This window comes from Calidris pugnax, unplaced genomic scaffold, assembly GCF_001431845.1.
Source record: "Calidris pugnax isolate Ruff unplaced genomic scaffold, ASM143184v1 scaffold24, whole genome shotgun sequence".
In the NCBI taxonomy this organism is placed as follows: domain Eukaryota; kingdom Metazoa; phylum Chordata; class Aves; order Charadriiformes; family Scolopacidae; genus Calidris; species Calidris pugnax.
The window spans coordinates 19926258-19949036 of NW_015090922.1; the positions used below are offsets into that span (position 1 = coordinate 19926258).

Genomic DNA, 22779 nt, shown 5'->3' on the forward strand with positions numbered 1-22779 from the left:
CAGCGCGCGCGCATGCGTGGCCGTTACCGGCGGTAACGGAAGGGCGCCGTGCCCCGGCGGCGGCGATGGCGCGGCGCGTCGTGAAGGGGTTGCTGCTGCTGGAGGCGGCGGGGCTGCTCGGCGCCCTCCTGCTCTACCGCGCCATGGACAGCAGCCAAGGTGCGGCGGGGCTGGGGCGGGCGGGAGCCGGGGGGAAGCTCCTCCGCGCCGGGGCCGGCTGGGGTTCCCGCAGCGCCGCGGGCGTGTTAAGAGGAGCTGCCGCGTTGGGGTCAGTTTCGCCTGTATTAGTGTAGGTGCACAGCAGCGGCTCGTTAGGCGGAACCTGGGGGACAGGTGTTAAAAGAACGAGCTGCTGTTTCGGTTCTACAAAGCCAAAGCGTGAGGGAGCCTGTTGAAAGGCAGCACGTGACAAAGGGACAAAGCTGTGCCGCGCGTTTCCGTAGTTACAGCATCGGCTCAAACAGGCACTTAAAAAGGAGAGGCTGGTTGCAAAGGAGGCAGGAATTGATCAATACTGCTTCAGGAGTCTGTTTTCAGCCTTTGAAGGAATGCCCTGGCTTTTGCCACGGTCTCCCAGGCTCTGTGGTGTGATGCTTCCCAGGTAGATGATAGACCCGTCTGGCAAGTGGAGGAGGCAGCCAGCATCATCTTCCAGATGATTGATTGGGCTTCTGTCCCTCAAGTCTCTTAAACTTAGGTGCCTAGGTAACACAAAAACGTGCCAAGCACCAACTCGGTGACTCCAAGATTTGCTGTGCACAGCAGCAGCCTTATTTTGCATTCAGGGTGCAGCACTAGTTGGACAGACCTGTCCCCCTGCAGGACAAGGCACTGGGTCCTGCTACCTACAGGATCAGAGCTCAGACAAACTTAGGTAAAACTAACCTTGTTAGAAAAACAGTGCATTTAATTATTTGTCTTAAAACGCGTTGGATAAAGTAACCATGATTTATCTTTCTTCTCAGACTTCAGACATACAATGCAGAAGAGATTTCCATCAATTCTGGAAGGTAGGTTTGTCATTGTTCACTTCAGAAGGATAGCTGAAGCTGTGGTTGCATCTTACATATAAAACCAATTTTATTATTGCTTAAAACTTACCCCAGGAGACATTGCAGAAATTATTACTGTTAGGTATAGCTGCAGCTGGAGTGTCAGACTGTTGGATACGAGTCCTCAGAACTGGAGGACTTTACATCCAGCAAAATGAGCCACAAAGTGTCTCACCTTCAGACATGTCTAACTTAACAGCTGACATGGATTTTCCTATTTTTCAGTGTATTACAAATCCAATGAGTGGTCTGGAATTCACGGCATAAGGGAGAATGACCAAATGACATGGTTAAGCAGCAAGAACTGAAGTAAGAAACATGTATGATTAATTTAAAAATTATTTTAAAATAATTATTGTAAAAATGTCCACATTAAAACGTCCAGCTCATCTTTTTGATTTCTTGCCTTTGTACTTGTTTTTCAGCCCTTTGTGCCTGAACTGTTTCTTCCTTTTGATGATACTTTTCACATCCCTATTGTGAAGCCACTTGTCACGCTCAATTTCCCACTGGATCTGTTTGGCATCTGTAAGAGGAAAGGTGAGAAATAAGGAGCTGATGGATACCTCTGACCACGATGTGGAACACAGATGAATCATGTAAAAGTATTTATAAGTGTTAATAAAGTGCAAGGTGCCAATTTTTTTTGACACCAGAAAAAGTTTTGGCTTTTTCATTTCACAAAACATGCCCTACCATTTCAGAATGTCAGGGTTTAAGACTGCTCTTGCCATTGCTTTGTATTTTACTAATGCTAGACACCCTTGTGTTAGGTGTACACAGCGTTTGACCGCCGTTGTTAACATTTTTCAGGTGACACTAGCAAGACTTGTAAAAACTCTACAAAGGACCAATTATTCAATGAGTATATACACATTTAATTCATTAGAATTATTTTTGGGAAACTATTTCTGCTTCACTGATACTGCAAGGAAACACTACATAAAGACAGCCATGCCTAGTGTTTTCCCTTCACATGAATCCAGGTCACTCTTAGAGCAAAATTCACCTGAATGTTTGACAGCCTGCTGCCCATCCTTATTTACAGTGTGTAAGGGTGACACGATAGCCTCTGCCACTTCTCTGAAGCCTTACTCGCTCCAGTAGTCACAGTATTAGCACTGGGAATCTCATAACTGAGGAAAACTAAGCCATGTCTTACTGACATTGCACTGCTGTCCCTACTGTGTCATTTCTGACCTGTGTGTATTTCAGTTAAAGCAGGTACATCTTTTTAAGTACAGAATCTGGGGAGAAAGAAGCAAAATGGCATTACAGCTATCTGCTGTTTGTAGCATATACTTACTTGCATTATCTCTGTTTGCCATGGCGTTCATTCCAATATTGTCAAACTTAGACCCAGCATTTTCATCCAGCAGATAACCAAACTTTAAAAAGAGAAATTTCAGTATTTTATTACAAAGAAACAAGTAAAATGCTTGATCACTTTTATGCTGAGCACTGATCAAACTTACCTCTTCTGCTGATGCCAGTATACTGGCATCTTTGAGTTTTCTCTTCTTTCCTTGGTTGGATCCTTCAAATAAAAAGTATTATTCTTACAAAGGCAGAATTTCAAGTTCATAAAGACATTAAACCAAAGTGTTATCATTTTTTAAATTTATTTAACGAGACCATCTAGAAGAGCTGTGTTAGAAACCTTTATTCTCCACCTCTCCCCTCCCTCTAAAAAAAGGAAAAAAGGTTTCCGACCAAGAACTAAATAGCACAAATCTGTGCATCATGTGTTAGTAACAGATGCACAAACCACCAGTGCAGTTCATTCCTTCCTTTAAAAGTTCCTCCTTCAATTCCCAGTCCTTCAGCAGCAGATTGTCACTCTGCATTTGGCCACGCTGGCTGGAGGACAAGGGTAAGACCAGCTCCTGTTCATTTATGGTTTATTCAAATCTGAACCCAGATCCAGAAGTGTAGATAATCTACTCTACTAAAACCCTCTGATTGCAAAGTTTTGCAGATGCTGTATTTGTATTAAGCCTTCTTAAATGGAAATTATGGCAACATTTCCTTACCTTCAAGTGATCCCACAAAATTCATATCTTTCTTTCTCTTCCCCTTTTTACTGACAGACTTCAATTGCTTGTCATTGTTTGGGTCTGACAGAGAAAAAAAAAAAGATATATTAATCCCTCATTCTCACACCATGTATATGTATTTAAAGCACAGCAGAGAACAAAATTTCTTTTTAGGCATATTTGTCATAATAGTCTGAGTCTTTGAAAACTTTAAAACACAGTGCACACATACAAATCTGGGATTCCTTCAACCCAGACAATTAAAAATTGATCAGTGGTGTGCCCTTTTTTATGCTTTTTTCCACAGCACCCAAAAAGGAATGAAATATGACACTAAGATACATAAAATATCAAGGCTAAAAAGGGGTGTTATGTAAACCTTGAATGTCTACTTGTTAAATTTGGTGAAATAATAATCTCATTAAAGATTAATGTGTTGACAGCTGTATGAATAGTTTCCCTCCTCTACCCTCAGTCACCTTCCTGTGACCTTAAGTTATTAGTTATACTCCACTAATCTGTGCTTTTTCAGCCACATAAAGTATATACTATGCTTTTCAGTTGAAAAGATAATAAAACCATGCAGGTGCAACCATCAGTAATTATTACTACAGTGATAACAAAAATTCAGGTGCATAGCTGCATTAGAAGAGCAAGCTGTTACTTACGAGACAGCAACTTAAAAAAAAAAGTTCTCTCAGCTCAAAAAAATCACCATTAACTAGGACTAAAGAAATAAAAAAAATTACCAAGTACCAGATGTTTTTTCTTATTTTTCTCTTTGAGATCTTTTCATATTTCTGCCTACTGTAGCCAGTTATTTGTGTATAAAGCTACTTTTATTACCGCCAATGTTTTTGGAATGAAAGAAACACGTCTTGTTCACATGTTCTTACACCCAGATGCCTGATTGCCACTCGCATCTTGGAGACTGTGCCAGGAAATGTTTCTCTGAAGACTTCATTGTCCAGAGAAGGACTTGTCATTTCTTTACTTAAAAGCCAAACCGCCCACCTAGGTAACTAAATCTAAATTTATATATGTAATTACATATTAGATAACCTATTTTTAAAGCTTTTCATTTGCATTTTTTTATAATAAATGGTACTTTACCTAGGCCGTTATCATCATCAGACACATCCATAAATACACCTCCTTCTTCATCCATATCCTCTCCAAAGTCATCCTCCATACTTCCTAAGGAGACTTCCTCATCATCCAGATCACTGAATTCATCTTCATCATCAGAATCCTCCCAGTCAGCACCGGATTCCTCGCTTCTTTGGCCTTTCTTACCACCTTTGGTATTCTTTTTTATATTACTAAAAAATATGTAACAAGCTTAGTGCTTCATCTGGCAAAATACTGTTCTCATCCAGGTAACATCCATCTACCACAAACACTATGTTAGAAAAGTTCGGCATCACTACAAAATACTGTAAAAGGAGGCTGAGACCTAAGAAAGATGTATTACGCATTCAGGTATTTTTTCCAACATCAGCATATGGATCTGTATTATAAAAGCCAACCATTTTAAGAAGTTTTGGAGATAATCCTATTCTGAAATTGACAGACATGTCAGCTTCAGTATTTTATCTCCTACTTGCCTTTGTTCCTTTTCAGAAAGTCTTTTCTGTAAAGCACACAAACTGCTGATATCTCTGGCAAGTCTACTAAATGAAGAAATAAGATTTTTTTATTATTTTTTTTCCTTCGGAAAGGAAAAATAGTTCTTCACATACTAGATGGTTATTTGCTTTCTTGTCTCCTCTTTACTGTTTTTCACTCCACCAGTCTGGATCACAAAAATGTTCGGGTTTCACTAGAAGTTCAAGCTTTAATTCTCCATTAACCTCAAGAAAAAAGTTTCTGTGCTGTTCAAAAACCGTACTGCAGTTACTTTAAGTAAAAAAAAAGGCTACTTAATGAACCTGTTGACTTCCTGAGAATTGAGCTCTGTGATTCAGGATTCCACAAAGTTTATTTACTGTGTTAGGTCCAGTTACAACCAGTCCTTATATCAGCAGTACCATTATGCCTCATTCTGCTTACTTTTGTACTTGGTAATTCTCAAACAGAAACCCGAGACAATGAAAAACAAGATTTTACCTTGCTTACTTGGTCACTGCATTGTATAAATAAAACACTCTGGGTCTCACGTGTCAGGCCAGCAGACTGTAAGCACCACCATTATGGGACATGCAGAAAAGCAGCATTACCCAGCATTCAACTGCTATTGCCTTTTTTGCAAGGTGATATTCTGAGTCTTTTCAAAAAAGGTCTATCCAATTTTGCAGAGTAAAACTATATATAGGTATGAAAACAAGAGGTGAAAGAACCAATTTAAAGTCTTACCCAGCAAAATCAAGGTCATCCTGGCCAACATCAATGGCATTATCAGCAGCTTCAAATTTATCTAGGGGGGAAAAATTGTTTATTATTACAAAGTCAAATAAAGAAATATAAAGCCATTGCAAAATATATTACTTTCAGGTATCATTTTCCTGAACAGTTTATATGATCTGCATCAGTAACAAAGGGCCTTGATAACAAAGGTTCATACTCTTATAGATACATACTCCACAAAACAGTTACCTAAATCTAACTGGAATTTTCTGAAGAAATATTTTTGTTTGAAAAATAATAGAGTGTCTTTTTATCCAGGACGTAATTTCTGGCCAGAACCAGATGATGTGGGAAGCAGCCAAACACAAATGGACACCATTGCCCAGTAATTCAAACTTAGTGGGCAGGTGGGGTATCACGAGTCTCAAACACTTGCTGCAAGTCTGATAAAACAAAAACACAATTAAGATACCCCAAGCAAGTGTCCTGCCAGCTAATCTGTATGTTGATTTTTAGATTAGAAGTATTCACTGTATTTTTTGACACAAAAGCAAGCATACTAGAGGGTGAAAGGTCCTATCATTGAACTCAGGAACAAATTGCTATATAAAATAGCGCGTAAAAACAAAATCTGAAAAATTACAGCTGCTCTGTTTCAAAGAGTAAAAGCTAACATTAGAAGGTCCTTAATTTAAGCCTCTGAATTTATGCAGCAAATTCTCAGAGACTTATTAGAGATAGTAACTTAACTTATTAGAGATAGTAACAATTAAACAACAAACACAGTAACAGATTCTTGTCATAACACAGACCATACTGTGTCACTAAGGAAGAATCCTACTATGCGAGTTCAAAATTCTCCAAAAATATTGTACAAAACAGTTGTGGAGAGCTAACTGGATTTTTTTTTTTTTTCCAAATAATGTACACAATATACATATATATAGTGAATATATATGTGTAAGTAAAATATGAAATCATAAAATAATGGACATTTTATGGTAAACTAACACATAGAGATTCTGGAATAAATCATACACTAATTCCAAAGCAAACAAAGTACATGCTACAGGAAGAGCTAAGACTACTGCAGAAGTTTGCCAAGGACCTAACTGAACAAATAACCTCATGAAAGATATTAGGAACAATGAGAGAAACTGTGAGGAAAACTGGAAAAGGCCAAGCAGTAAAGAAAGAACAGAAGCAAATGTGCTGTTTTAAAGAGTTATTTAACTCTCAGACTACATTAGGAATAGAACAAAAAGGCATGAACTGCCATTCATAAGCCTATGTTCAAAATCAGACGATTTCCAACCATTCGAAGAAGCTGAATGGTGCTGGAGTAGTGAGAGCAAGACCCCTTGTACCAGATGCTCATCCACTTGGCTTGTGTGAAGGACAGTTTGAACTACTGGCTGGTAGTAACACAGAATGGGAACTGGAAAGTCAGTTTTCTTCCACTAACATACTCCTGTATTTGGTTCTTTTATACAATATAAACTATAAAAAGGATAAATTAATAATTTGCAAAACCAGGAAATATCAGGGTAGTTAATGCAAGGAAAAACACAACCTTACCCAACACTCTTTCAAATTCATCATCATCTACATCTTCCACACTTTCTTCATCATCCTGACGCTTTTGTTTCTCTCTCCTCTTATCGAACTTTGAATAAAATCTGAAATAATATATTGCTCTCAGACATAAAATTACAAGTGATGATATTTATGACGAGCTTTTTTAAAAAAAAAACAACCTGCAGATTGTTTTGTAAGTATGTTGCCAGTTGCAAATTGTACATAATGGCATCAAACATCTCAAATCAGAGATTTTTTTGTTGTTGTTTTTTTCAAAGAGTAAGCCACTACTGTAAGATTTAAAACAAAGAAATTTCACAGCCAATGGTGCCAAAAATTATTTTGAACATAGTGAATTTATAAAAAGGCACAAGAAAAATTATGAACATCTGCCTTATACTGCTAAGGAAGAAAGGATCAAATTCAATTTGAATCTAATTGGGGGAAAAAATAACATAAGAGAGATTGACCCATTAATTTGTTACATTTTCCCCCACAGCATTCTCCTCTTGCGTGCTTAGTTTTAACTTCTGCCAGCTATTTTAAACTACTTGCTCTCCCTTTCGTATTAAAGAACCACCAAACACAAAAGGCAAATTTGATCATATACAAGAGCAAAAGAATATACTTCAAATGTGTAATCTCAGTTTCAGTGATCTTCAGTGTAACAATACTGTTAACTTTTCAGACAGAGGCATGCTTTTAAGCTGCTTTTATTTAACCTCAAAATTAGTACCACTATTTTATTTATTAACTAATCAATATTATATTCCTCAATCTTATAATATCCATTAATGAAAATTAGTAAATTTCATTAATCTGATCCTGAAAAAAAAAAAAAAAATTAAAAGCCCCTACAGAAATTAATATATCAAACAAAAATAAAGCAAGCGACCAAAAATAACTACACAAAATAAATTAATTCAAACGCAGACCTCCTAAAAAGAAACTCACAGGTAACCAGTATTATCATTTAATAAGAACAAATTTTTGCCATATGTGCCTCACTTCAATTTTAGTATTACAGCTGCATTTTTATATCATAATCTGAAAGGAAAGCCAACTAAATGGAAAGAACTACAAATAATAAAACCAGAAATACACAGAAAACTAGCTCCTCTGAATTTTTTTTGCATTGCTCCATTCTAATAAAATTTATGCTAATAACATAAGCAAGGTATATTCCAGGGTTTTTTTTAAATATACCTCTAATGCATAAGAATTACAACCCCCAGACATTCATCATTACCCACTGTTTAAGGCTTCTTTATTACAATGTCAGGTTACTTGATTGCAGACTACAAGCACTGATTGCCTTTGTTCGTAAGTGAGTAAGCACGTTTGACAAATGTTGAAATTATTTTCTAAGGAAAGTACTATCAACACAAGTCACTCAAATTAACCAAATTTTGCAAACACTTGGAATACCAGAAAGGTATTCCTCATGAAAGGTAATGGGTTTTGATGGCATTGCTTTAAAAAACAACACTTAAGATGAATGTTCACAAGTATTTCATTACCTGTGAAAAAATACTTCATCCACTGGGATTTTGCTTTCATCTTTGGCAAGGAATTCCTTACTGTTGACTGCAAAAACAAAAAAAAAGAACTGATTTTGCCTCACGTTGAAATGATTGTTATTCTTTTAAAAGGTTAAACAGCACATACACACAGAGAAGTATGAAGGTACACAGTGCCATCTGTTAAATAAAGTGGAGCTCACCTCAAAACCTCTTCAAACTAACAGTTCTCAGTGTATATACTGATTCTTAGATGTGAACAGACCTCATGGAAAAACTCAAGAGGCATAGCCCCAACCAGGTTCTAATTTAAGTATTACAAGGGAGGTTTGCAAGCACCTAAAGCAGGAATGCATTTTTAAAAAAGGGAAAAAAAAAAAAAAAGAGTAGGAAATGAGATAAACTCGCTGTAATGCACTAAAGCACTGGAACCACTTCTGCCCAGCACTCCTGGCAACAGAAATGATCAGCAGATCGACCTGGGGATTGATCCAGTTCCCTGTGGAGAAGCTTTTTACCCTCATACATTCCCCTTCTCTCCTCCATGTCAAAAGTAAACCAAAGGAGAAAGAGCTACTGATTATAATATTCTCTAAGTGACAAGGGTTCAAGTTTCTGAAACCAGATGAGCATCCTCACAGGACTCTTCAAATGAACAGTAGAAGGCACCAGAGGATTTGCAATCTCAGTTCTCTAAGCCTCAGCAGAGACTAGCTTTATGCACCAAGTGCATATTTTTGTATCTACATTAACATATTCCTATGTTTTTATCAGATGTTTCATTTGTAGAACACTTGAATTCCTCAAATCCAGTTATAAATGTTTAGTCTGCTCCTTCAACTCAGAATAAATTAAGAATGCAATAAGCAAACTGTACCTTCAAATGCATTCTAGGTAAAAATTCCTGCTCGAAGCTTTGACAGCCATGGGCCCACGCACCAGTAAAGGTACGTCAGCCAATCTGTACAACTAACACCTCTGTGCAATGCAACAGGCCCAGAGTTAGAGGAAAGCACATCCCTGGGAACCTCACAGAGATTCCACCACAGAAAATGGTACCTCTTCTCTCCTTAAGCAATGTGTTTTACTGATGGTTTGCCCTGATTTTTAAACCGCTTTTTCTTACCACCTGCCCTTAATCACTGGGAACAGTGGGATTAGACAAACAGCAGCCTCTTTCTGGAAACAGGAAGATTCTTAGCAAAATAACAGTGCCAAAGATACCTTACACTAATCCTAACAATAGCTGCAGCTGTGGCATTGTATGCAGTAATCCATACCATTTACTGAAAGAGCTTAATGTGATTTAAATCATTACATAAATCCATTTTCTAAGATTTTAAGTCATTTTTCAATCATAAGCAAAATAAAAGTGATTATATGATAAATTGGAAACTAATAAAAATATTAACTACATACTACTACTATATTAACTACTGTTAGATCAGCATATGTTTTAAAGATTCTTATATAATTTTAGATATTTTTAAGAACTTTAATAAACATTATTCATAAAACTAGGATGCTAGACATAAGAAGGGCATGTTTGTAAGCAGAAAATGTAGTATTTTATAAATTCATGTCCCTCTGAGGTTAGAACCCTAACAGATTGCTCTTCTAACTAGAAATGTCATTAGCTGGAATAAATGTAACCAAGTGTAACTTGATGTATAACCAAGCACTACAACAGAAGACAAGGTGTTTTCCTACTCAAGGGGTTAACAGTTGAGGTAGCTGACTTTCTCTCCATCATTTGTTCTTAAAATGATTCAATGGATCCAAAGTTTCAGCTATGGAGATTCCATGCACCCTTACAAGAAGATTTGACCTGATTCTGAACATCAGCACCACCACAACACTCCTGATGGGACAGGACTTTGACACATCTACAACAACCAGCCAAGAATTGTCTACCCATCGTAATCTTAACTGAAAAAGGGCTGACTTACCTGCAAGATTCTGCATATCTTTCATGAACTGCTTCTTCTTCGGCTGCATTACCACACTGCTGGTGTTTTCTGTAGAACATAAATTAGAAACAAATTACTTTATTACTATTGATACAAAAGCACGAGGCGTGGCTGACACCAGCGTGTCATGCTGCTATCTAGAGGGACTTCGAAAGGCTGCAAAAAATGGGCTGACAGGAACCTCGTGCCATTCAACAAGGGGAAGTGCAAAGTCCTCCACCTGGGGAGGAACAATCCCCATCATCAGTATATGCTGGGGGCTGCTCATCTGGAGAACAGCTTGGCAGCAAAGACCCTGGGTGTCCTGGTGGACACCAAGTTGACCACGAGCCAGCAATGTGCCTCTGCAGCAAAAGAGGCTGACAGTAACCTTGGCCGCATTAGGTAGAAGGCCAGCACGTAGAAGGAGGTGATCCTTTCCCTCTACTTGCAAGACCACACCTGGAGTGCTATGTCTAGGTCTGGGCTCCCCAGTACAAGGCAGACAGGGGCATACTGGAGAGAGTCCAGCGAAGGGCCACTAAGACAATAAGGGACTGGAGCATCTCTCCTGTGAGGAAAGGGTGAAAGAACCATGACTGTTTAAGATTGGAGGAGACTAAGGGAGATCTCATAAATACCTGAAGGGAGAGTGTAAAGAAAATGGAGCCAGGCACTTTTCAGTGGTGCCCATGACAGGGAAAGAGGTGATGGGCACAAACTGAAACACAGGAGGCTCTGTCTGAACATCAGGAAAGTCTCTTTTATTGTAAGGGTGACTGTGCACTGGCACAACTTGCCCAGAGATGCTGCGGAGTCTCCATTTTTGGAGACATTCAAAAGCCATCTGGACAGCCTGGGCAACCGGCTCCAGGTGTCCTTGCCTCCAGATGGTCCTTTCCAACCTCAACCATTCTGCAGTCTTTACACTCTGCTATCACTTTGCTAATTCCTGCTAGGTTAGGAATTTTTACACTGCAGAAGTGAGAGGCAACAGTATGTGTCAACTGGTTCTGAGATGCAGGCATCTCTCTTGCAGCCCTGAAGACTGATCCCACTCCTCTGTTGCACCACATGCACCCCGAATACTCAACAAGCACAATGGGTTACTTAGCAATTGGAAAGAAAAAGAGCTTGGTCACCATCAATAATCAAGACCATGTGGTAATACACACAGAGAAGTTCCTACCTTTGCCTTTATGGAGTTTGGGATTTCTGTACACAAAGCGATCCAAGAACCTCATTAGTGTGAAATCCTGCAAAGGGTCACCAGAGTACTGAATGTGATTGCCCTGAAAGAGGAAAAAAAAACCAAAATCATTAAGGTCTTCATTTCAGGAAGACAGCAATCAAACAGAGGACTCAGGCATTAAACCACACTTTAAAAAGACACAGACTTGGGGATATTTCATCACATAAGCCTGACCTGTTAGTACACTCCTGTACAGGTTCTTATTTTTGGAATTTCAGTATTCTCTTAACTCAAACCACCTCCTTCATTTTTGTTGGTTTTTTTTTCAGTGATGAACTGCCTTACCATGTACCGTGCTAATAGCAGTTAATACTCAGCACTATTTGGATACCATATATTCCAATGAAAATAAGTATTTTATATTTGTGTATGTTTGAATATTTTTTGCATGGTACCACAACAGTATTAGAAAACAATTTGTTACAACAGCAGGGTGCCCCACATAAAAAATCCACTTTAAATAAAAGACAGATCAAAACTCTAAAAAAACCATTAAGAATCACATAATATCCACATTTTTACCACATTGACTTTTTTGAGCAGTTGAGCAGTCTCCTTTAGAGAAATCACTTTAATTTCATGAAAAGCTTTGCATTTGAGTGTATGTTACAGTATTGCAGAGCCGCAAGTTCCCCGCAGAGAGCAAGGAGGCTTTATAAAGTACTTTTTCAAGTGGCAAAAGACAGTTAACACAAAAATGAAACTTCTGAGCTACAGACTAGTAAAAGCACTTACTTCCAGAATTGTTTTTGCAAAGAGGGCCACAGATGGATGAAAATGTTCAGAAAGCTGAAAAGACAAGAATCACTTATTTATTTCTACTTTAAAACTAAATGCAGTCATTATTCATGTTGACATATCAGACTCCTGACAACACCTCTGTGTCATAAGACCACTCTATCACTGACCAAATAACGTGCAGGCACATAAAGTAGTGCAAGGCTCACGTGCTCTGCCCTTGAATAACTGAAAAACTTCAAGTTCTCATCTTTTGTTTGTGTTAACTAAATACATCCTCACTTAAAATTGTACCTATCAACATTAAAAAGCTTTATTGATACAAAGCTAAGATCCAAAAGTCAAAAAATATTGTTCAAATCTCCACTAAAAAATTCCTATTCCCTACTCTGGATATCAGTGACGTACACAAGCTTAAAGCTGAAGAACGTGTCATTTAACCTTTCTGTTACGTTACCCAGGTAGCTACTCCAGGAATAACCAAGTTAATTTTCTTCTCTCAATACAAGGGTCACACTAAGAAACAGTAATCAGCAACGTAAGAATGCCTCACCTTCTTCAGTTCCCAAAGGCTTGTACTTTCAGCACCGCAGTATAAAGGACTTCGATGCATAGGATCATAGGAAGCTCCGCTCTTCCTGCCTGAGGGGTGGAGGAGACGACAACAATTTGAATTTCCTCAAGCAACTTTATGAGAGTACTATTCTCATTTCATCGTGACATTAATGCTGCCCATTATTCTTAGCTGGACAGGCCACAGATTCATTCAGCAGCAAGAAAGGGCTATATTCAGGGCCCTTCCCCAGTGTATGACCAGGCGCACAGGTGAGTCCTTACGTGCTTCCAAGGAACCTCTTGAAAAGCCCTGCTCTGCCCCAAAAGGTCCTCAAGAAAGAACGAAGCTAGAAGCAAGTTCAAAGCTAAATGAATTGTTCTACCAAGCTTCACAAGCAAATGAGCAGTTACATGTCCTAACCTTGGCTAAATTGCTCTGAAAGTGCCTGAATTTGGAAGCAAAAAATCCCCAGCCTGTTTACTGCTTAGGTAAAAACGCAATAAGCTGTATAAAGTGAAATACACCTGCAGATTCATATGCTCTTTTCATCACTGCTGAGCTAACAGATAAAGAAAAATTATTCTGATGGATTGCTTTGAATCAATCTTCAATTTGAAAAACTAAAATAATGTTTTAACCACTTAATTTCAAAACAAGTCTTGATCAACACATCACTGTTACAGAATGTCAGAAGTTAAATGAACTACATTTTCTTGCTAATTTACCTCCCATATTCAGATGATGCACCCACGAGGCTGTTGAATTTGAGTTGTTTGTTTTAGCAGAATTTTCTGTTGTGCTCTTCTCTTCACCTTTTACTTCTTTGTCCGCATCCACAAATTCTTCCTCGGCCTCTTCAGCCTCTTCTTGATCCTTAAAGCACTCTTCATCATCCGACTCCTAAACAACAAAAAATGTTAGTGAATAGCTTTTCCTTTCCAGTTTTATTCTGATTTATTAAAAAAATGCCTATATAGTTCTTAAAAAGCTACTTTAAAAATATAATCAAATGCTGGCCAATATTAAGTAATACACATTTTTGGCCTTAATACAGGACTGAAAATTGAACTTTACGGCTTATATCACGCAAGTGTAATGGTCCCTCCCAACTTAAAGAAAGGCAAAAAAAAAATCCAGTCCTGCCTAGGTACACTTCAGAAACTGCAGACAGAAGAAACAAACAGGCCATGTTTTGACAAAGGTTTTGGGCGAAGAATGTTTACCTGCATATTTATACAGCATTTACCAAAATAATCCTCTCTCCATGAGGACCTGCTAAAACACTTAAAAAACCCTAAACTATGCAGATTTTTGTTGTAGCTGTAATTGTTCAAGTGTTTTCTCCCATAGCATAACATATTAGCCAATCCTCAGGTCTCTAATAAACAGGTTAAGGAAACTTATGCTTATGATACTAGCTCATATTGAAAAAAACAATGAGATAAAGAAATAATCTTATACCACATGATCTTGTAACTGGCCCCTTAATTCTGGTTTTACTTTCAGAAGCTCAGAGAGAAGGTAGAGGGTTCCACAAATGAAGGGTGGCATTTGTCCACAAGTGACTTGAAGTAACCTCTTCACAAAGGCCTTCACGCGCCGTAACACTACATCTGCCTTCAGAGATTTATAGACAAGATTAAGAAACATGGATGGCTTTGAGCAGGCTGCTAAAGCAGGATCTAGAAGCTTCCTGTAGAACACACAGGAGAAAATATTGCTGATTGTCATAATGCATGTAGGAGAATAATTGCTGTTAACAACAATAATCTACATTTTTCAGAGTGCCATCTAAAAGACCAGTAATAGTTTGTTCCCCAGTTCCCACTCAAAACAGTTACAATCAACCCTGAACTGCCAATAGCTGCATAATATTTCTAGATCTAAAAAAGCTTGCATCAGTAATATACTGTAAGAAAGTATAAAGAAACTGAGTTAACTGAAAAAGGTTACAAAATTTGAGCTATTCAAAGTAAGAAACTAATCTGATTTATTCAAATGTTCAAAAAATAGAAAGAAAATGGTTAGCAATTTGTGTGCATCACAATCAGACCAGACATATGTGCTGGCAAGTTCATTTTCTTTCTCACTTTATTCCCAGACTGCCAGGCACAGAAAGGCCCTTGAATACGCTGCACATTCAGGGGAAACTTGAGTTCCCTATTTAAAAATCAGCAATTTCCCTTTGGTCTACTAAACAGAAGCCTACAAAGACTCTAAACAATCAGCTGGGACAAAAAAAAAAAAAACCCCTAGATGCTTTTATAACACAAGGCTTTCCAACCATACAAATTAAATCCTCTAAAGAATTTGTTAACACAAGATTTCCCTGTCCCCCAAATGAAAAAAGGAAACAAGACTTTAGGTTATTATGTGACTAAATCACTGCACCCATAACGTGATTTCAGAAGTAGATACCTATTAGTTTTAAAAAATATCTGGAATTAAAACATGCTACCAGAAAACAGTGCAAACGATTAAATGCATATGTTGTGTTCTCAGGATGTAGCACTATCATTTGTTTTATTCACACATTAAGTCAAAGACTTGCCATGCTTTTTCTTCTACCTCAGAAATTTTTAGCCAATGAGATTCAAAACTCACAAGATGTTAAAAGCAAAATAAGTGCTTCTGCAACTTTAAATTAACGGTGACTCTCTTATAAAATGAAATTTATAATAAAAAACGCAAAGTTGTCACTTACTTGTACAGTGCGGCGTAGTACCTATCCGACACTGTCTGCTGAGAGTCCATCACTTGAAACAGTAACATCAGGGCCTGGACGCTGGTACTGAAGTTCACGAGATGCAGAACTTTAAACAAGGTGTCCATTTGTTCTTTCACTTTCTCATCTCCAGTCTCAGCATAAGGGTAAGCTCTGTTTACCCCACAAAGAAGAGCACTGATCCCCATCATCAGTATATGCTGGGGGCTGCTCATCTGGAGAACAGCTTGGCAGCAAAGACCCTGGGTGTCCTGGTGGACACCAAGTTGACCACGAGCCAGCAATGTGCCTCTGCAGCAAAAGAGGCTGACAGTAACCTTGGCCGCATTAGGTAGAAGGCCAGCACGTAGAAGGAGGTGATCCTTTCCCTCTACTTGCAAGACCACACCTGGAGTGCTATGTCTAGGTCTGGGCTCCCCAGTACAAGGCAGACAGGGGCATACTGGAGAGAGTCCAGCGAAGGGCCACTAAGACAATAAGGGACTGGAGCATCTCTCCTGTGAGGAAAGGGTGAAAGAACCATGACTGTTTAAGATTGGAGGAGACTAAGGGAGATCTCATAAATACCTGAAGGGAGAGTGTAAAGAAAATGGAGCCAGGCACTTTTCAGTGGTGCCCATGACAGGGAAAGAGGTGATGGGCACAAACTGAAACACAGGAGGCTCTGTCTGAACATCAGGAAAGTCTCTTTTATTGTAAGGGTGACTGTGCACTGGCACAACTTGCCCAGAGATGCTGCGGAGTCTCCATTTTTGGAGACATTCAAAAGCCATCTGGACAGCCTGGGCAACCGGCTCCAGGTGTCCTTGCCTCCAGATGGTCCTTTCCAACCTCAACCATTCTGCAGTCTTTACACTCTGCTATCACTTTGCTAATTCCTGCTAGGTTAGGAATTTTTACACTGCAGAAGTGAGAGGCAACAGTATGTGTCAACTGGTTCTGAGATGCAGGCATCTCTCTTGCAGCCCTGAAGACTGATCCCACTCCTCTGTTGCACCACATGCACCCCGAATACTCAACAAGCACAATGGGTTACTTAGCAATTGGAAAGAAAAAGAGCTTGGTCACCATCAATAATCAAGACCATGTGGTAATACACACAGAGAAGTTCCTACCTTTGCCTTTATGGAGTTTGGGATTTCTGTACACAAAGCGATCCAAGAACCTCATTAGTGTGAAATCCTGCAAAGGGTCACCAGAGTACTGAATGTGATTGCCCTGAAAGAGGAAAAAAAAACCAAAATCATTAAGGTCTTCATTTCAGGAAGACAGCAATCAAACAGAGGACTCAGGCATTAAACCACACTTTAAAAAGACACAGACTTGGGGATATTTCATCACATAAGCCTGACCTGTTAGTACACTCCTGTACAGGTTCTTATTTTTGGAATTTCAGTATTCTCTTAACTCAAACCACCTCCTTCATTTTTGTTGGTTTTTTTTTCAGTGATGAACTGCCTTACCATGTACCGTGCTAATAGCAGTTAATACTCAGCACTATTTGGATACCATATATTCCAATGAAAATAAGTATTTTATATTTGTGTATGTTTGAATATTTTTTGCATGGTACCACAACAGTATTAGAAAACAATTTGTTACAACAGCAGGGTGCCCCACATAAAAAATCCACTTTAAATAAAAGACAGATCAAAACTCTAAAAAAACCATTAAGAATCACATAATATCCACATTTTTACCACATTGACTTTTTTGAGCAGTTGAGCAGTCTCCTTTAGAGAAATCACTTTAATTTCATGAAAAGCTTTGCATTTGAGTGTATGTTACAGTATTGCAGAGCTGCAAGTTCCCCGCAGAGAGCAAGGAGGCTTTATAAAGTACTTTTTCAAGTGGCAAAAGACAGTTAACACAAAAATGAAACTTCTGAGCTACAGACTAGTAAAAGCACTTACTTCCAGAATTGTTTTTGCAAAGAGGGCCACAGATGGATGAAAATGTTCAGAAAGCTGAAAAGACAAGAATCACTTATTTATTTCTACTTTAAAACTAAATGCAGTCATTATTCATGTTGACATATCAGACTCCTGACAACACCTCTGTGTCATAAGACCACTCTATCACTGACCAAATAACGTGCAGGCACATAAAGTAGTGCAAGGCTCACGTGCTCTGCCCTTGAATAACTGAAAAACTTCAAGTTCTCATCTTTTGTTTGTGTTAACTAAATACATCCTCACTTAAAATTGTACCTATCAACATTAAAAAGCTTTATTGATACAAAGCTAAGATCCAAAAGTCAAAAAATATTGTTCAAATCTCCACTAAAAAATTCCTATTCCCTACTCTGGATATCAGTGACGTACACAAGCTTAAAGCTGAAGAACGTGTCATTTAACCTTTCTGTTACGTTACCCAGGTAGCTACTCCAGGAATAACCAAGTTAATTTTCTTCTCTCAATACAAGGGTCACACTAAGAAACAGTAATCAGCAACGTAAGAATGCCTCACCTTCTTCAGTTCCCAAAGGCTTGTACTTTCAGCACCGCAGTATAAAGGACTTCGATGCATAGGATCATAGGAAGCTCCGCTCTTCCTGCCTGAGGGGTGGAGGAGACGACAACAATTTGAATTTCCTCAAGCAACTTTATGAGAGTACTATTCTCATTTCATCGTGACATTAATGCTGCCCATTATTCTTAGCTGGACAGGCCACAGATTCATTCAGCAGCAAGAAAGGGCTATATTCAGGGCCCTTCCCCAGTGTATGACCAGGCGCACAGGTGAGTCCTTACGTGCTTCCAAGGAACCTCTTGAAAAGCCCTGCTCTGCCCCAAAAGGTCCTCAAGAAAGAACGAAGCTAGAAGCAAGTTCAAAGCTAAATGAATTGTTCTACCAAGCTTCACAAGCAAATGAGCAGTTACATGTCCTAACCTTGGCTAAATTGCTCTGAAAGTGCCTGAATTTGGAAGCAAAAAATCCCCAGCCTGTTTACTGCTTAGGTAAAAACGCAATAAGCTGTATAAAGTGAAATACACCTGCAGATTCATATGCTCTTTTCATCACTGCTGAGCTAACAGATAAAGAAAAATTATTCTGATGGATTGCTTTGAATCAATCTTCAATTTGAAAAACTAAAATAATGTTTTAACCACTTAATTTCAAAACAAGTCTTGATCAACACATCACTGTTACAGAATGTCAGAAGTTAAATGAACTACATTTTCTTGCTAATTTACCTCCCATATTCAGATGATGCACCCACGAGGCTGTTGAATTTGAGTTGTTTGTTTTAGCAGAATTTTCTGTTGTGCTCTTCTCTTCACCTTTTACTTCTTTGTCCGCATCCACAAATTCTTCCTCGGCCTCTTCAGCCTCTTCTTGATCCTTAAAGCACTCTTCATCATCCGACTCCTAAACAACAAAAAATGTTAGTGAATAGCTTTTCCTTTCCAGTTTTATTCTGATTTATTAAAAAAATGCCTATATAGTTCTTAAAAAGCTACTTTAAAAATATAATCAAATGCTGGCCAATATTAAGTAATACACATTTTTGGCCTTAATACAGGACTGAAAATTGAACTTTACGGCTTATATCACGCAAGTGTAATGGTCCCTCCCAACTTAAAGAAAGGCAAAAAAAAAATCCAGTCCTGCCTAGGTACACTTCAGAAACTGCAGACAGAAGAAACAAACAGGCCATGTTTTGACAAAGGTTTTGGGCGAAGAATGTTTACCTGCATATTTATACAGCATTTACCAAAATAATCCTCTCTCCATGAGGACCTGCTAAAACACTTAAAAAACCCTAAACTATGCAGATTTTTGTTGTAGCTGTAATTGTTCAAGTGTTTTCTCCCATAGCATAACATATTAGCCAATCCTCAGGTCTCTAATAAACAGGTTAAGGAAACTTATGCTTATGATACTAGCTCATATTGAAAAAAACAATGAGATAAAGAAATAATCTTATACCACATGATCTTGTAACTGGCCCCTTAATTCTGGTTTTACTTTCAGAAGCTCAGAGAGAAGGTAGAGGGTTCCACAAATGAAGGGTGGCATTTGTCCACAAGTGACTTGAAGTAACCTCTTCACAAAGGCCTTCACGCGCCGTAACACTACATCTGCCTTCAGAGATTTATAGACAAGATTAAGAAACATGGATGGCTTTGAGCAGGCTGCTAAAGCAGGATCTAGAAGCTTCCTGTAGAACACACAGGAGAAAATATTGCTGATTGTCATAATGCATGTAGGAGAATAATTGCTGTTAACAACAATAATCTACATTTTTCAGAGTGCCATCTAAAAGACCAGTAATAGTTTGTTCCCCAGTTCCCACTCAAAACAGTTACAATCAACCCTGAACTGCCAATAGCTGCATAATATTTCTAGATCTAAAAAAGCTTGCATCAGTAATATACTGTAAGAAAGTATAAAGAAACTGAGTTAACTGAAAAAGGTTACAAAATTTGAGCTATTCAAAGTAAGAAACTAATCTGATTTATTCAAATGTTCAAAAAATAGAAAGAAAATGGTTAGCAATTTGTGTGCATCACAATCAGACCAGACATATGTGCTGGCAAGTTCATTTTCTTTCTCACTTTATTCCCAGACTGCCAGGCACAGAAAGGCCCTTGAATACGCTGCACATTCAGGGGAAACTTGAGTTCCCTATTTAAAAATCAGCAATTTCCCTTTGGTCTACTAAACAGAAGCCTACAAAGACTCTAAACAATCAGCTGGGACAAAAAAAAAAAAAACCCTAGATGCTTTTATAACACAAGGCTTTCCAACCATACAAATTAAATCCTCTAAAGAATTTGTTAACACAAGATTTCCCTGTCCCCCAAATGAAAAAAGGAAACAAGACTTTAGGTTATTATGTGACTAAATCACTGCACCCATAACGTGATTTCAGAAGTAGATACCTATTAGTTTTAAAAAATATCTGGAATTAAAACATGCTACCAGAAAACAGTGCAAACGATTAAATGCATATGTTGTGTTCTCAGGATGTAGCACTATCATTTGTTTTATTCACACATTAAGTCAAAGACTTGCCATGCTTTTTCTTCTACCTCAGAAATTTTTAGCCAATGAGATTCAAAACTCACAAGATGTTAAAAGCAAAATAAGTGCTTCTGCAACTTTAAATTAACGGTGACTCTCTTATAAAATGAAATTTATAATAAAAAACGCAAAGTTGTCACTTACTTGTACAGTGCGGCGTAGTACCTATCCGACACTGTCTGCTGAGAGTCCATCACTTGAAACAGTAACATCAGGGCCTGGACGCTGGTACTGAAGTTCACGAGATGCAGAACTTTAAACAAGGTGTCCATTTGTTCTTTCACTTTCTCATCTCCAGTCTCAGCATAAGGGTAAGCTCTGTTTACCCCACAAAGAAGAGCACTGAGCATTTTGGATTCCACATCTTTTTTCTTAATGCAGTTCCGAAAAAAGGAAAAGTACACAGTTATCAGCTTGTTAGCCAATGAACTTTCTTCATGACTGAGGACTATCTGATTCAGAAAGCAAATGGCGTAATATTGAGTTTTCACATTAATGTTTGTCCGGTACAAAAGCCTCTCCACCTCACTGCACACTACTCCCTTCATATTTGGATGCTTGTGAAGTAATGTCTCTAAAAGATAAGAGGCTTTGGTGGCAAGTTTGTTCTGAGGGTCCCCCAGTTTATTTACCAGCTGAACAAGCAGCACTTTCTCCTGCTCAGGCTTGTTACAGAGAAGCTCGTGGGAAACTGCCAACGCTCGGGATTTCGTTGCCGTCAAAGAATCATGACCCAGTGTTTCTAACGCCTGCACAAACTCTGCCACCTGCAGTTTCAGCTGATGCTCAAAGTACCAGAGTATTAATCGCCTGTCCCTGGAATCTCTGTTGCCACTTGACATCTTCTCTATGTTGTTAAATGGTCGCTGCGAGAAAGACCATAATTTCCGGTTGTCTGGTAAGAGATCTGAAAGGAGAAGCTCTTTGAAAGTATCCAAAGCCATGTGGCTCTGATGCCTGCTGCCCTTTTTCTTTATGAGGTTTACCAAGTTCTCAATAAATTGGAGACTGTGGACAGCACTGTCCTGAATGAGAAGGGTCATTGCTGCCATCCTGTCAGCCAAGGTACCCGACGAGACAATGGTTTTCATCCACGCCGAAGAGGCCCCCTTCTGGTAATCTGTCTTATTCTTATACAGGTCTGTCTCATGCTGGTACAGCTTTTGGGCCAAGGCCTTATACTTGGGCAGAAGCACTTGATTTTGGGGCTCCGAAGAGAATTCGTTGGTGTATTCTAGATCATACCACTTGCTCCCTGGTTTGATCAGTATCACTTGCCTAGCATGAAATTCAAAATCTTCTTCTGGCCTCTCTTTCTTTGCTGAAAGGTACTGGTCCTGATCACCACCAGCTTGTTTCTTCTTGCTGTCCTTCACGCCACTTGCCTTTTCTTTGACTGCCTTTTCCTTGACTGCCTTTTCCTTGACTTTTTTTTCTTTTTTCCCTTCTAACGAAGGAGGGTCAGTTTCTTTCTTGCTCTTCCCTTTCTTTGGGGGCTTCTCTTTCTCCTCCTTGCCGCCGCCACCACCCTCCTCCTCCTCCTCCTCCTCCACCACCAGGCAACTTTCCGCGTACTTGCCGATGCCCAGGGACCTGACGAAGGCCTCCAGCTCCCCCGCCTTCAGGTCGTCGATCGTGTTCTTCTTGCCGCCGTCCACCAACTCCTCCGCCTCGTCCACGGCGCACAGCATGAGGTAGTCTTGCTGCGGGCGGCAGGACACAGCCGTTACAGGCCGGCCCCGGCCCCGGGACGCGCGCTCCCGCCGGCTCCCCACACGGGCCGGCCCAGGGGTGCCCCGCCGCCACGTGCTCCCCCCCCCAGTCTCCTTACCTTGGTGCCGCCGAGACGCAGCACCTCGTCCAACGTGAAGCCTCCGGCATCTCCGCCGTCTCTTTCTTCATCATCCTCCTCTCCGCCGCTGTCACCGCCCGCCTCCTTCGGGCCCCTCAGCCCGAACTCCCACAGCCCCGCCATCGCTGCCCGCCGGAAGCTCTT

At 39.4% G+C, this 22779-nt stretch overlaps 1 protein-coding gene and 1 long non-coding RNA gene across 3 annotated transcripts; one reads left to right on the plus strand and one right to left on the minus strand.

The window, feature by feature from the left end:
* The first annotated feature begins 26 nt into the window (after positions 1-26).
* On the plus strand, positions 27-1713 carry LOC106893289. Its single transcript, XR_001413038.1, has 4 exons — positions 27-159; positions 966-1010; positions 1278-1361; positions 1478-1713. It is a non-coding gene; the product is annotated as an uncharacterized LOC106893289 (long non-coding RNA).
* Positions 887-22771, minus strand: CEBPZ (CCAAT/enhancer binding protein (C/EBP), zeta). 2 transcript variants are annotated; one of them, XM_014951142.1, is made up of 17 exons: positions 22615-22771; positions 21076-22486; positions 15732-15879; positions 14489-14720; positions 13753-13927; positions 13025-13113; positions 12469-12522; positions 11671-11773; positions 10482-10550; positions 8533-8599; positions 7013-7113; positions 5444-5504; positions 4202-4410; positions 3086-3169; positions 2528-2589; positions 2359-2440; positions 887-1578 (listed from the first exon to the last, which is right to left on the minus strand). In XM_014951142.1, exons 1-17 carry the CDS (start codon positions 22756-22758, stop codon positions 1439-1441), a joined length of 3231 nt encoding a protein of 1076 aa, XP_014806628.1. In that variant the 5' UTR covers positions 22759-22771; the 3' UTR covers positions 887-1438. The 2 variants fall into 2 exon arrangements, with proteins under 2 accessions (XP_014806628.1, XP_014806629.1); XM_014951143.1 differs by lacking the exons at positions 11671-11773; positions 12469-12522; positions 13025-13113; ... (1 more) ...; positions 14489-14720; positions 15732-15879 and adding exons at positions 16868-16970; positions 17666-17719; positions 18222-18310; positions 18950-19124; positions 19686-19917 and having other exon boundaries at positions 20928-22486.
* Positions 22772-22779: the final 8 nt, after the last annotated feature.

What these genes read in the sequence shown, in the direction of transcription:
- CEBPZ (XM_014951142.1), bottom strand. Translation starts at nt 22,758, where the DNA reads ATGGCGGGGCTGTGGGAGTTCGGGCTGAGGGGCCCGAAGGAGGCGGGC. An exon ending in GATGACCTTGATTTTGCTGG is followed by an intron (nt 4,411 to 5,443) that starts GTAAGACTTTAA and finishes CATATTTTTTAG; the next exon opens with TAATATAAAAAAGAATACCA. An exon ending in TGATGATGATAACGGCCTAG is followed by an intron (nt 3,170 to 4,201) that starts GTAAAGTACCAT and finishes TTTCTCTGTCAG; the next exon opens with ACCCAAACAATGACAAGCAA.